The sequence below is a fragment of the Sciurus vulgaris genome (genome assembly GCF_902686455.1).
Source record: "Sciurus vulgaris genome assembly, chromosome: 5".
Taxonomy (NCBI): Eukaryota; Metazoa; Chordata; class Mammalia; order Rodentia; family Sciuridae; genus Sciurus; species Sciurus vulgaris.
In genome coordinates this window covers 8,708,628-8,724,647 of record NC_136465.1, presented here as the reverse complement: position 1 = coordinate 8,724,647, position 16,020 = coordinate 8,708,628, and the positions used below count along the sequence as shown (strand labels likewise).

Sequence of the window (16,020 nt, the reverse complement as noted above, 5' to 3'; positions counted from 1 at the left end):
TTACTCAAAATAAACAGGTTGGGAGTGGGGAAAAGGGCCCAAAGGGAAGAAAAATGAGAAAAGGAGTGCAAGGTTTTGAAATCAAGACTGCTTGCTGTGCCTGGATCAAAACTGGGGAGCAGGGAAATGCCATGAGGGTGACATGGCCACAAGGAAACTTGTGGGGACAAGGCCACAAGGAAACTAAATTCAGAAAGAAATCGCTGCAGAGAGAAATGCTACAAAAGACATGGCAGTTCTGGGAGGATCTGGTGGTCCAAGCAAAGTGGTAGGAGAGGTGGTAGCATCACTCAGGAGAGTGACAGATTGAACACTGCTCAACAAGCAGAGATCAGAACACCCAGGTCTTTGTGTGACAGCAGGCAGGTGAGGGGTGTGCTCTCTGGGTGGGGTAGTGGTTGACAGGTGATGCCAGAGAGGCAAAGCACAAGAAATATGGCTGACAACCCTCAAGAAGAGGCAGGATTGCTGGTGCCCAGAAGATCCCCATCTGGCCAGTGTCATGGCGCATACTGCCAACTCTGCCCTTTTCCTAAGGCTAAGCAGACATCCATCTCGTGGTTGTATCTGTTAGCAATTCTCAAACAAGAAGAGAACCAAGAGCAAGATGGAAGATCATCCCAAGGGACAGTGCATCAAAAGGTCCAGTGGACACTGCTTCTCAAATTCCACTTGTCACCCACAATGAGAAACATCACAAAAGATAAGATTAAATACAGTGTGGTGCTCAAATTGACTTTCTTCTGTTCTTGCTTCCAACTCTCATCTTTTGCAGTTTTACTTAAATCTGTTCTTGCAAGCTTAGCTCTCACTTCAGAAGTCCCTTCACCATCTGTGTACATTTATCAAGGCTCAGGTTCTCCGCCCACTTTCCCCTGAACCCATTATTACTAGGTGTCACCCTTGTTTTTCTGTTATAGATTTCTTGGGTTGCTTTTTTTGTTTTTGTTTGTGTTTTGGTCCTTTTTAGTTATACATGACAGTAGACTACATTTTGACATATTATACATAGATGGAGTGTAACTTCCCATTCTTGTGGTTGGAGATTTCTTTAACCACCTTATTTCTTACTCTCAATTGCAACAAAAAATCCATCACTAAAGTCCCCACAGCAATCCCAGAGACTGTATACAGGCCCTGTTCAAAGAGAACAGGTACAAAGGAGGCAAGCTGCAGCTGCCGGCAGACTGGGTCAAAAGTCCTTGCTCTGCACCACCAGGATAGCCTATGAGCACCCCTGACCAGCCAGGAACAAGCTCCACGCCACCCTGGGGCAGGCCTGAAGCTTCAGGAAGTACCCAACCCTAGACACACTATGCTTTTCCTGAACAGACCTAAAATAAAGTCTAATTTTAAAGTAGGAACAGTAAGAGATGAACAATGATTAATAATAAAATAAGACAACTGTGACAATATACTGTAATCAAAGTTATATGAATGTGGTGTCTCTCTCTCTCTTCTCTCAAAATATCTACTGCAATCTGCCAAAGTTTGCCTGGGGTAACTGAACCCACAGAAAGAAAAAAACTGCAGACCAGTGGGGACTACTGTATATGGAAGGATCACAGTTGGCACAAAGTGGGGACTAATAAGCACCAAGTTCTTATTTACTAACAACACTAAACAGTTCTTTTAAATCTTAGTAATTTTGTAATTGCAGGTATCTTCCACAAAATAGAGAAGTCCTTCTCTTTCTAAACAAACCTTATTCCTTTAAATTAAAAGAACTTTTTGCAATTAATAGAGAAGAAATAAACATTCTCAGTAACAAACTCAAATAACACTGAAGCATAAGATAACAAATAAAGGTCTCCCCATTGCCAAGTACACCTCCCCTAGAAGTAAATGCTGTGTTGATGATGTGAGTTTTTTAGCCCACACATTTTCATAAACACTGAGACACAACTGAATTAAATAAAACATGGACAGTTTTTAAATAGTCATGAAATGTTTTCCTCACATTTACTCCAATCTCCAGTCTCTGCTCCAACAAAAAATAAAACAAAAATAACTCAGCATCCTCTTCATAGGAAAGATGAGTAAGACTTTACAAACATACAAGCAGTGCCAGGTTTAACTATTTATTTCAGTCATGTAGAGTTTCAAACAGTGTGTCTACACGTATTTTAGCAACAATAACAGAAGGGAATTACAATTCAACCACAGGCTCTAAAACAAAAACAAATCCCAAGAATGTAGATCAAACTGAATTTCCTGGAACTTTCAAGTATTTTCAGAAGATGGTCAACTTAAAAACAGTACTTGTGCCACCTCAGCACACCCCCAAGTCCCCCGGATGACAGTACTGACATGGTCCTCCCCTCCCCGCCACACAGAGCAGAAGTTGCCTTAGAATCCAGGTTCTGATCTGGGATCTGAGTTGCGCCCTGGAGGAAGCTGGGGACGCAGGGGCTTCTTCTGGCCTGGCAATGCCTTCCCAGCCAGCTTGGGAGCCAGGGGGGTGAGCTGGCCCAGCACAGTGTGACCACGGTTTGGAACTACCAGTTTTGCACCAATCTCCAGCACACAAGGAATCTGTGTGGCAGCTGTGAGGAGACTGGGCAACTGGTCAGAGTGCAAACACTTTCACACACACACCAATGAGGCTGCAGGCTGAGAGAGCCTGATGGCTTGCACTGCTTCTAGAAACCGAGAGAGGTCACGTGTTTTCAGTTTGAGAAGAAAACCTCCAGTATTTCAAGAATATGCAAATAAGACCTTTATAAGTATCACACGATATACCAAATCTCTTACCTTTGGCTGGCTCCTAGTTCCCCAAAGAGATGTAGTCGTTGACATGGGGGGGGGGGGGGGGAGAAAAAATTTAGCTTAGAAAACTCTTTTTGGAAAGTAAAATAATGACAAACATGATATAAATTTGCAATAAGAAAATGAAATATTACCTTTGAAACCAAACAGTAACGTGAAGATAAATGAATGTCAATTAGCTATTAAGGAGGGGTGCTAAGTACACAAGATCAGCTTGTGGAAGAAAGACTATCTCAACACTGGATAACTTTGAAAGCACTCATCTTTCTGCTTTTTGCATTTTTGCTTATCCTTGTATGTATTTCTTTTTAAAACTTTATTATTTTCTCTACTTTAGCAAAGTAGAAGTTTACTCTCTTCTCTATACAGGTCCTTCTACAAAAAAATCAACTCTGATCTGGCTAAGGAAAGAAGGTTAAAGGACAACCAATTTCTTGCCTGGGAGTTACTCTTGCTGAATTCCCCAGTACTTACTCTTTTTCACGTCTTCAGGCAGTTCTATCCTCCCCTCCCTCCTTCCCTCTGAAACTGCCACTGGCTTACATCTCCCCAAAGTACAGTGTGTAAATCTAATAAATTACAAGACAGTTTCAAACTGAGAAAAAACTTGTGAGAAAGAAAAGAGAACTTCCATGGACTCCTCAACCAAATTTGCCCCCTGCTAAGGCTGCCAGGACAGCTTTCATCCTCCCCTTCCCTCCAAAGAGAAAAAAACACACGTGCACACATTTTATTTCTGAACCACTTGACAGTAAGTTGCAGACATGTCCCTTCAGCCCTAAACACTTCGGTGTGTAATTCCTGAAAACAGTGGCCACTTAATCACAGCACAATATCCAAACTTTAAACAAGCAAAGCATTTTTTATATGGAATAAGACAGGAATAGTAATAACTGGTCCTTTGCAGAGGATCAAAACTCCAATTCCAGCCTGAAACCTGAAAACAAACTGCATAGGCCAATGTCTCCTTCCTACTGTCTACATACCTTCTTATCCCTCTGTCTGACAAGATTTCCTTCCAAAATCATGTGTACCAATGATTCAGATAAATATTAAGACATCACAGCAAGTCTAGCAAATGAGTAACATGCGTCTGATAGATCTGGGAGTAACATCCAACGTGGCTGACATAGAAAAGAAAAGACTTTCTCTGGAAAAAGACATGGAAAAGCTTCCTGACAAAAAGAGTTATGAAATATGAATAGAAGCTACTGATATATGCTATCATCTCTGTACATGTCTTAAAAGCAAAGCAGATTCTTTTCCACTATGAACAGCCTAAAACCCAGCTGCAGGTAAGAGCTCCCTCAGGTCTGGGATGACAGGGTGGGCCTGCATCTACTCGCCCACCACTTCATTCAATCCTCATGAGGTTTGGGCAAGGTGCCACTGAGAGTCCAGTGTTACAGTTGACAACTTAAGGCTCAGAAAAGCCCACTACACTAATGAGTAGTTGTGGATCTGGGGTGCAAAACAAGATCTCTGACTCCCAAGTCCATGGTCTTGCCCCACCCACACTGGTCAAGACAGCCTGGACTTGAGACCTATGAGTCACATACTAACAACTGCTCCTGCAAAGAACAGAAACATTTCCCAATGTATTAATTTCCTTCATTTTAATTATTACTCAAAACAAGGTTGCCACCTGGTACTGAGACCAGTGTGCATTTGCTACTCACTGCTATATATGAAAACTCCACACTGCCTTTTCTGAGAACTAAAGAAGATATTTAGAATATTTCAAGTTTAAATCAAACATTTTTATATTTAAAAAATAGCTCTCCCTAAGATACAAGAGACAACTATGGATTTCAACAATATATAACACACTACAGAAGAATCCATGGGATTAACCTGAATTCATGACAGCACAACAATTAATCACAGAGCTAAGTTTCCAAGTAGAATTCTGGTAGCTACAACAGTAAAGCTCAAATAACCTACAGAGCCATGGGACACCCAAAGATGTAATTACAGCTCTGTGTACAAAAAAAAGTAAATTAGTCAATGGCAATTCGATACAGCCATGCCTCGCTGATCCCAGGATCCCTTATTTAGAAACTTCAGCTATCTGATCACTGAGGAGATTCAGGAAGCACAGAAAATCAGCTCCTGACCAAATAAAAAAGATGTCACAAAGTGTAAGTACCACAGCCTTCATCGCTCAGCTGACCCTAATGATTTTTGTTGTTGCTTAACTTCATTTTGAAATACTTTCAAACTTACTAAAAGTTCCAAAAATAGTGCAAAGAATTCCTGCACACCCTTCACCAAACTACCCCAAACGTCATTTCTTCTACAATCAGTTACAAGGACTGAAATATGGAAGGTAATCATCAACCATTAAGTAACTTAAGGTAACCATTAAGTAATTTACAGCCAGACTTATCTAAACCTTGCCAACTGCCCCCATTAATGTCCTCTTTGTAGTCTAGGATTATGCATTGCATGTATTTGTAATTCTCCTCCAATCCGGATGGGGACACTTGAAAAGTACTAGACACTTGTTTAGTAGAATATTCATTCCTCAGACTGGGTTTGTCTAATGCTTCCTTGTGACTAAATTCAGGCTGTGCATCTTGGCAAGCACAATGCAAGTAATGGTATGGCCTGCACAGTGCTCCCTATGAGGCAGCATGTGACATCCATGTCTCATTACTGACCAGGTCAATTCTCATCACTTGGTCAAGGTTGTGACTATCAGGTCTCCCCTTAGTAACATGACGATTTTTCCCTTTGTAATTTAAATGCATCTTGTGGGGAAAGACTTTGAGACCATGTAACTGAACACCAGGTATCTAACCAGATTTTCACCTGCAACTTTCAACATCCACTTAGGATTTATGCCTGCAATGATGCCCATCCTCGATGTACATATTAACAGCACTGGAGGTCAACCTGGATGGATCTGCTTTGATGGAAGAGAACACACCAAATAATCTGGCTGCATATTTTGGACAGAAACTGTTACCTATGAATAAGCTCCTCTCTAACTGCTTTTTTCCTGACCTGATTTAGGAAAAACCACAGTGCTTACTTCTCATTCAAATAATAACCACACCAAAAAAAAAAAAAAAAAAAAGTCAAATTATGTTATTAATCTCTAGAATGCCAAACTATAAAAAAGAAATTTAGTGATGACTTTATACAAGTTGATGCTCTTTAGAAAGTTTTTATTCATGTTTCTGACCATGGAAAAAATAAAGCTGCCTAAAAATAAAACACAGTGTATCACATGTGTATAAAACATAAAACAATGTCAGAAGAATGATGAGTTGTAAATCAACAATTGCTGTCAACTACTGAAATAAAACACTGAATTTAAATACTACCAACATTTCACTTATTCTATAGATTTAAATTGTTAAAATTTTCACAATTAGAAAATATTTGGAAAGCTATTTTAACAACATTCCATTCCAACCAGCTCTTCGAGAAAAAAAATAAAAGGATGTACATTACAAAGAGTTCATTCTAACAGTCACACTACGTAATGGCATTGTTCTTTTTCGGACTTAGCTGGCAGTACCAGCAACCAAACAACAATCTGTGTGATGATCATCATCATTCTTCCTTGTCATCCCCTCCCCAGGTGCCTTCCACAGAAGGAATAAAGTTGACCTAAGTAAAACTGTAGGCAGACTAGACTCACCATGGAAGTTTCTCAACCTTTGGTTATTGAGACAACTCTCAGTAAGAAGTTACTGATACAAACATCACTGAAAGTCTGTCCACTGTTTCCTCAACATCTGGAACGTGACATTCAGTTTTAAAGAACAAATTTTAACAGCATGGTTGATCAGGTAGAGTAAGATTGGAGAAAAGCATTCTCCAGTAGCATGCTCCCGTAGAACCCACTGGGGAAAACTGTTTCAAGAAACAGTCCTCATCAGTGGAATTATTTTAGGAGAGCAGAAAGGCACAGCATGAGAATGATAAGGAAGGGAAAATGGTACTGGATTACCGTGGAACTCTTCCTATGTACAATGAAATGAACAGTAACCACTCAACAAGTTTTACTGCAACTGCTGTAGGACCAGAGGCACCCAGGACATGGCGGGAACATCATCTCCCCAACACACACAGAGATTTTCCCGGGCTCCAGTCACCTCGTCACATCCTGTAGTCCACACACGTACACTCAGATGAGGTCATGCCCCCCAACAGCTCTGCCCACTCACGCCCTCATGCAGAAGGAAAGCTCCTATCAAAATCTGCCTGAAGAATCTTTCCAGAAGGACCCTCGCCAACCAACAGTTCCTTCCCAACTCCTTCAGGACCCATTGTTCTGCCCCACAACACAGGCTTTCTCATGCAGGACATCTAGGCTAGACTGAGTCCTGCAGGACAGTGCTCTTTACTTATCAGAGTCCAACAAAGGCTTTCTGTTGCTCAGCAGATAATCCTTGATTCTTTAGGGGACCCAGTGTGGCTCCAACTATGTCTCACATCAGTTTCCACCCACCCCAACATAGACCTTTTTCCATTCAGCATAAAGTACCTGTTTCCCAGATTCCATGCATGACTTTGCTTCTACCTTAAACTCCTGAGGTTAACTCCTATTCATTTTCACTCCTCAACAATAAGTTTCCCAACATCCCTTATGTTACTCTCAATCACAGTATTATGTGCAGAATAAAACCATTTTACTGCCACCCCTCCTTTCTCAAACCGCCCCAAAACCATAAGGTAAATAAGAAACAGAAATACGGGGCTTGGGCTATAGCTCAGTGGCAGAGCACTTGACTAGCATGTGTGCAGCACTGGATTCGATCCTCAGCACCACACATAAGTAAATAAAGGTACTGTGTCCATCTACAACAAAAAATATTTTTAAGAATTAAAAAAAAAAGAAACAGATATACAAACTCTATGTTCAATGAAATCTGGAAATACTTATAACTGAAGAACATGATATGAAGACAAAAAATGCATCTACAAAATGTAAAAAAAAAAAAAATCAGAAATGAAGAAGGAGGAAAAAGGGAACTAAAATACGGGAGGCTGTTTGAAAGGAGTAGGTTAAATTCCTCCTGCCTCCAAACCCCCTCAAAACACTCAAGTCACTACCTCTGACAGACAGTCCTTGGAAAGACTTCTTTAAAACAAGAGAAGATAGTCTGACAACTCTCTTTTTCTAGAACCTTCCACCCACACAAACCACAAGTGTTTGAGGACAGAAGGACAAAAAAGAACAAGACTACTGAACCACAACTAGTATGTTTCACAATCACAACTTCAGAAATATGAAAACCTGACCTAGAAATTCCACAATTCAGAATTGTCATATAATGGTAGAACTAAATTCAAAACATACACTCACCCTAACTCATCACTCACAAATCACTTGCCTCTTCTCATCTGTCCAACATGAGCAGATGGAGTTTTAATTCATCATCCACTTTCATTATAAGAAAGTTTAAATATGGCCAGGGAATACTGATTTCAATTGCGAACTTCTTATGAAATACATTCCATAAGAGACATATAAGTACTATAGTAACATCTGAATAACTTCAAAGGCATACGCAGTCACTAGGATAGATTACTGAAACATTCTTAGACTCCAAGCAGAGAAAGCCTATAATTTTTGCTTCTTTCAGTACTTGTGGCTTCTAACTGTATGAGTCTATATTTTCCTGTGTGTGTGTGTGTTTTTTTTTCTTCTTCTGTTTTCCTCTTTCTTGATTGGATTTCTTCTTGACTGCACTGCATTTATTTGGAAAAAGTTTTCACCATGACATTAGCTAACATTCCCTTAGGCCCTAACCCTTTCTATACTTCATCTCCAACCCAGAGGCCACACACCTAAGGCCCACATGCCAAAAAAGAACCACAGTGTATTTTGCTAGTTATCATGGTACTGGCCAAAAATGGAAATTAGAAGGTTTCCCACTAGGAAATCTGAATTTACAAATTCTCTTGAAAGTTGAGAGATATGATGCAAGTTCCATGCAACAACCACAGTTCGTCTGAACCCACTGCTGCCTCCCACCAGGCCCTGCAGGAAACCAAGTTCCAAATTCGTGTCACAGAACAAAGAAAGGGGTTTTCTTTTAAGAAGCTTTGAACCTGAAGAAAAACAGATCCACAAACTGACACCAAAAACAACATTTCTAAGTTCAAGTCCTAAGATCTGATGCTGAGAGCCATCTATCAGAACTGCGCTACAGATCCTGCCCACCCCAGGAAATACTACAACCTGCTTTAAAATTCCAACACATACTCCTGGCTATGAAATCCTAAACAAAGAACCCCAAACTCAAATGTTACAGCAGTAATGTCATCAAAATTAATATCTCCAAAATCAAATCAAAGCTAAAGCAATTTCTTCAATATAAGCAGTGTGGCTGGGGATGCAGCTCAATGGCAGAGTACTTCCTTGGCATGCAAGAGGCCCTGGGTTCCATCCCTCACACTGCAAAAAAAAGAATATATACATGCATGTATATCCACACACACACAGCATGCACGTATATACATATACACATATGGATATGTGTGTATTACCTGTGTATATGTATATACACATATACATACACACATAATGTAATATACACACACACACAGTAGAATTGAGATGTAAGTCAGAAAGCCTGGGGATTTCAAAGAAAAAAACATGGTGCATATAAAATGCCTAAAATATAAATTCATGCGTGCTCAATAAATGTGGGATACCATTATTAACATGGTTTTATTTCAGGATTTAATACTGTCTGCAATTTGCTTAGCTTTTTTGAGTAGACTTCCAATTCCCAAGGATTTCCCAGCTGCACACTTCACTACTCAAGAGGTAGCACACGGCTTAGGGAGGTGAAGGCTGTATTCACCCTTTCCTGAGATACGTCTTTCTAATACCTCTCAACCCATCCCCTTTTTCTGTCTCACAGTCATTCATTCAACAAATAAGTCCTGGGTCTAGGTGACAGGCACTAACCTAAGTCCTGGGGAAACACTTTAAACCATCAGACAAATCTTGAGCCTGTAAAAGCTTAAATTGTTCCAACCGAATGAATGATTGTATTTATAGCACAATAAGGGCTAAGGAGGGAGGGCAGAGGGTGTGTATGGAGGTGGGATTGATGGTGGGACTGACACAGGAAGAAGGGCACGTGCCACACAAGGTGACTGTCTCTTTACCTCCCCTGAGGTCTACCACACAGCTTCCCACATCCTTGGCTAGTCTCTTGATGGACAGACTGAATTCAGACAGTGACCAGACCTGACTACAGAGCTCTGATCCACACATCTGTAGCTATCAGCCTAGAATGGTCAGGCCTTGGCCAATGACACCTAGCTTCTCTATGTTGCCCTTGCTTACTACTCAGGATCAAGCAAGGAGACATATGTGCTCCCCACACCAAGCACAGAGACACCCCACTTCTAGCTGGCCTGCTTCCAGCTTCTGCATGACAACACCTGCACTCGGCACCCTCTCCCCGCTACAGCCTCCCCTCTGCCTGCCCTCACGGAGATGGCACTGCTGCTTGCTGCAGCACACTCTGGTAGGCGTCCTCTGTGTGTGTTTCTTTGGGTAGCCTTCATTTGTTTTCACAGGCTGATCAGTTGACACTTTAGGTAAGAAATAAAACCACTGAGAACCAACTATAAATAAAAGATATCAACAGAATGATAACTTTAGCCTGCAAATTTATGTTCTTTTAAGCAGGTGCCTACAGAACAGATGGAAAAGAACAGACCCCTAAGCTGGAAAGCCACAGGGAGAGGGCGAGGGCAGCAGCGTCAAGCACCTCAGGAAGGAGGTGGGGGGCTCCTGACCCGAGCCCTTCCTAGTATTTTGGTTTTCTCTTTGTGTGACTGAAATGAAGTCACACTATGTTGCTCAGGCTGGCCTCAAACTCCTGGGCTCAAAGTGATCCTCCTGCCTCAGCCTCCCAAGAAGCTGGGACTTCAGAAGCACACAGGCTCTCCCCACACGCCCTTTGTTACAGACTTAGCTGCACCTCAGTTCACACAATTTCCCACTTGCCCAATCCTGGAAATTCTAGGAATAAGCTCCTGCTACCTTATGGTACATCCCAGACTGGCATGAGTCAAATGTCACAAAGGTCAATGAAATGGGACAGTTTTATTGAGGTGCTAATATATATGCCACAAATTTCACCCATCCTAAGTGTACAAGTCAATGGCTTTTAGCAAAGGTAGACTTGTGCAACCACCACCACAATCTAGGTCTAGCACATTTCCATCACCCCAAAAACTGGCTCATGCCCAACTGCAGCCAGGTCCTGCACCAGCCTAGGCCACTGCACGACTGTTTTTTGTTTTTGTTTTAATTTTTATTTGTTCTTTTTAGTTATACATGACAGTAGAGTATATTTTGCATATCATACATACATGGAGTATAACTTCCCATTCCTGCAGTTGCACAAGATGTGGAGCTTCACTGGTGGTATATGCATATAAGAACATAGGAAAGTTATGTCTAATTCAGTCTGTCTTTCCTATTCCCATCCCCCTCTCTCCCTCATTCCCATTGTCTAATTCAATGAACTTCTATTCTTTCCTCCCCCTCCTTTATTGTATGTTAGCATCCACATTCAGAGAGAATATTTGGCCTTTGGTTTTGGGGGATTGGCTTATTTCACTTAGCATGATAGTCTCCAGTTCCATCCATTTACCAGCAAATGCCATAATTTCATGCTTCTCTATGGCAGAGTAATATTCCACTGTGTATATATACCACATTTTCTTTATCCATTCATCTGCTGAAGTGCACCTAGATTGGTTCCATAGCTTATTGTGAACTGAGCTGCTATAAACATTAATGTGGCTGCATCACTATACTATGCTGATTTTAAGTCCTTTAGATATATACTCATGAGTAGGATGACTGGGTCAAATGGTGGTTCTATTCCAATTTTCTGAGGAATCTCCATCCTGTTTTCCAGAGTGGCTGCACCAATTTGCAGTCCCACCAGCAATGTGTGAGGGTACCTTTTCCCCCACATCCTAGCCAGCATTTATTTTATATGTATTCTTGATAACTGCCATTCTGACTGGAGGGAAATCAAGTCTCAGTGTGGTTTTAATCTGCATTTCTCTAATTGCTAGTGATGTTGAACATTTTTTCATATGTTTGTTGAACATTCATATCCCTTCTGTGAAATGTCTGTTCAGTTCCTTTGCCCATTTATTGATTCGGATATTTGTTTTTCTGGTGTTAAGTTTTTTGAGTTCTTTATATATCCTGGAGACTAATGCTCTATCTGAGGTGCAGGTGGCAAAGATTTTCTCCCATTCTGTAGGCTCTCTCTTCATTCTTGATCATTTCCTTTGCTGTGAAGAAGCTTTTTGTTTAATACCATCCTATCTATTGAGCTTTTTTTTTTTTTTTTTTAGTGTTCCTTTAATATTTACTCAAGTCTGCCCACATTCCAGACTATGCTCTCTCTATCACACCACACAGTGTCGCAGAGCAGAGGGAGGGAGGGAGGTAGTGTAAGCAGAATCCGATCCCCATTCAGGACTAAAGTAGCAGAGAGTTAATGAGGCTCAGTGATGACCTGGGACCCTAAAACCCAGGCCAGGCTGGGCAGAGATGGAGTGGGGTTGCCACTAGCACAGAGAGCTTTTCCTTACAGAAGCAGGCTATGAAGACAGTCTAGAACCTTCGGTTATCTAAAGAATATCCCTAATGAGAATTATTGCTCATGTTTCCATGAGAAGATGTCAAAGCAGTCCTCTGGATATTCCTAAGCTGCCTCACTGTGCTTCCAGGAGAGGAAGAGTGAATTACCAAAACAGTGGTGCTCAAGAGAGGACACCGGGTGTTTGGGCTCTGCACCCCTCCCACAGGGAGGCCTACTGTTGCTTGCCAAGTCTCATTCAAGGGGAGGGATCAGCAAGTCCAGGTGGCCACACGTGCAAAGCCATTTTCTCTCCCAGCTTTAACAGTAACCCATACAAAATGAGGCCCAGGAAAACACACAGGTCAAGGTTGGGCATCCTGCCTCACCACTTACTGTGTGACCCTGACGGACTAAACAAACCTCTCCGGCTGCAGTTTCCTTCTCTGAGAGAGCCTACTTCACAGCACTGCTGTGAAGGTTACACAGCACCAGACACATGAGCACGCTGGTATTAATGTGGCTTTAAGTTTTATTTCCTCTCTCTCACTGGTCCCCATGATCATCTGCTAGGAACTGAGTGAGTGGGACACACCTGTAATCCCAGCAACTAAGGAGATTGAGGCAGAAGGACAACAAGTTCATGACCAGCCTTGGCAACTCAGCATGACCCTATGTGAAGTAAAAAGGGCCGGGATGCAACTGAGTCATAGAGTGGCCCTGAGTTCCAACCCCAGTACTGCAGAAAAGGAAAAGGAGGGGGAAAAAAAAAAAAACTGGGTGGAGAGGAAAGGTGTGTCATACATGGACATCCTAAAATCCCAATAGAAAGAGATGTTCTTTCAAAGTAAGAAGGTAGGAACGGCTTTTCAGCTATGGTGACTAGATGATGCAGTGTCCCAGTCTGCTCTCTGGCGAACCAGTCTGAAGAAAACTGGTGCAGAAGACAAAGCACTAAGGTACTCCATAAAATCTCCCAGTTGTGTTCCACCAACTGGAAAGCCATGGCTGTTCCCAGGTGGAAGGCTATACCAAAACACTCCCCGAGGTGGTTCACAGCAATGTCCCTCACCGACATTCAACATTAGAGTTCACCAGACTTTCCTAAAACCACCTCCCCCAACCCCACTTACTGATTATGGGAATTAACTGATCACCCCCAAATTTCTTAATCCTGTTTCCCACATGAAATACACTTGTCTTGGAACACTATAGCATAGCTACACTGAGCTTTTTTCACACTGGGAGAGAACTAGAGAAATTAAGGTTGAAAATATGAAGTTCCTGGAACCCCCTGAACTCATTTCCTCATAATACATATTACACGGTATCAACTACTTCAAAGTGAACCTCCTGTCTCTACTTCCACACCAGCTCCTTCCTTTGGGATCCTCAGCACCTAAATTAAGTCCAGTACCTGCCAAACTGTAGGCATTCAATAAATGTTTATTGAAATCCGATACTAGAAATCAGGTTAACCATGACTACATTCTGTCTAAAAAACAAAATAAAACCTTTTCTCAACTTTTCAGATACCATAGTTCCTAAGTACACTCTGTCCACATGTGGTCTCTGCCAAACTATTACACATTAGAATTTGAACTGCCAGTTTCCTGAAGAAACTAGGACCTATGCTGGGCATGTGGCACATGCCTTAGAGGCTGAGGCAGGAGGATGGCAAGTTTGAGGTCAGCCTGAGCAACAGAGCAAGACCTCATCCATCTTAAAAACAAATAAATAAATTTGAGAGGAAAAATTATGAATGTGCTACAGAATAATAAATCTTTGAGAAAAATAGAAAGCTGTTCTAGAGAGTCATGATCCAAATATAAAGCAAACAAAATGTAATATGATCTGATGCAACTGACATTCAGAAAGGAGAATTCATCCAAATTTCGTGTCCAGTGCAAGGCACTGAACTTGACAGCACACTGGGCATGGGAGGGCCAGTAGCCCTGGAAGAATCCATGCCTTGCAGTGGGGAAATAACTAGGTGTGGCCAGAGGAGGACCAGAAAGTCACATGTACAATCTGGATGCAAACTTGCTTGGGGAGGTGAGAAGAACCCAGAAGCTGCAGTCAACTCCTCCGAGTTGCCAAGGGAGTGCTTTGGAGGTGGAAGACCATGTTTGTTATGGACAAAGGAAAACTGCAAGACCTGACAAAGGTGAACAAGGTCTGTTAGAAAAGAAATGAAAACCTAGATCCTTCCTAAAGGACACACAAAAACAAGTTCAAGGATCCCAAGGCAACTGGTGGAAGGGCCTCCTTCAGCCTTTGTCTCCTTCTGTTAATCACTCAAAAATCAAAGGAGACCATACCAGCCTGCCCGAGGAAGCTGGGAGAGCTGTTGAAGAACACCCTGCTGCAGCTGACAAGCAGCCTCACAAAAGAAGGCACCAAGCTGAAGAATGCAAAAACATGTCACTGCAAATTCCAAGCCAAAGGAAAGCCTGACGTGGCAAAAAAAAAGGCGCTGTCAGGAATGAACCAAGAAAAAGATGGAAGGAGGAGAGGCAGGGGAGAGGGAGGAAGAAGATGACAAGGACCAGTACGTTGGTTCTAGTGCAGTTTTTCTGTCACTTAACCTTCCTGTACAGAAATCACTCCTCTTAAAGAAAAAAAAAAAAAAAATGAAATGTAAGAATGTGTAAGATGTGGTTCTAAACTGTACCGCACAGTTAACACACCTGGTACAGGTTGAAAATTGGCATGGAAATGGACAGCAGGTTCTGGCTGGGGCACAGAACAGATGAGTAATAGAATCTTCAACTGGCTCTGATGCAGCTGATATGAAATCATTCTCAGCTAGATACCACTCACTAATTGACATTCTGAATGTTTCTAATTAATACAACTTTTTGTGAAAAATAAGCCATGCTGGAATAGTCTCCATCAAATCGCCAGAGATTTTGAAAGTAAATCCACAGATAAGGACAAGTACTCCAAACACACTGTTTTATTTAACACTGAGAGAGACATACATACAAGACAATGTCAACCTGTGGATAAAGCAAAGTGGACTTTCACAAAGCACAAGGGAAAGACAGGCCCTACTCTTGGTATCTACAGAGTGGAGAGATGCTTAAAGCTGATTTAACAAGAAGTACAATTTCCACATTTCAGGTAAAAATATCATGGAAAAAAACTAAAAATAATGTAAAAAATAAACAGTAGGAGAAGAGGTAAAAAGGACTGTCCAGAGAAGCTGAGCCATCTACAGGACAGCAGTGAATACAGACCTAATAACACACATGAACCAAGGTGTGTATGCATGAGAGTGATCAAGCTTTTTGCTAGTGTGCTCCCAAAGGAATTTTCTAAAACCTGGGAGCCTCTTGTACATTTTCCCCAGTGCTGGGGAGCAAACCCAGGGCCTCGTGCATGCTAAGGCAAGCATTCCACCACTGAGCTGCACTCCTGCCCCCTCATATATTTTTAAGTTGATATACACAATTCTTCGAAAATGAGTTTAAATAGCTGGAAAGGACATGGTTCCTGGAAGACTAAATAAAATTCCTTTAGACATATCCATTGGTATCAAAATACCATAAAATTCTGGTATTTGGGTACTTCATGATATTTTATTTTTCAGACTCATGATACTAACCACCTTCCCTCCCCACCTCCAATGCTGGGAATCAAACCCAAGGCCTTGCAC

The 16,020-nt window shown here is 41.7% G+C and overlaps 1 protein-coding gene across 1 annotated transcript in view; it reads right to left on the bottom strand.

Moving 5' to 3' along the window:
- The window catches only part of KIF13B (kinesin family member 13B), a 156,616-nt gene that overhangs the window by 104,287 nt on the left and 36,309 nt on the right, over positions 1-16,020 (bottom strand). Inside the window, 1 exon segment of the mRNA XM_079139992.1 lies at positions 2,755-2,767. Coding sequence (XP_078996118.1) covers positions 2,755-2,767 — 13 coding nt within the window.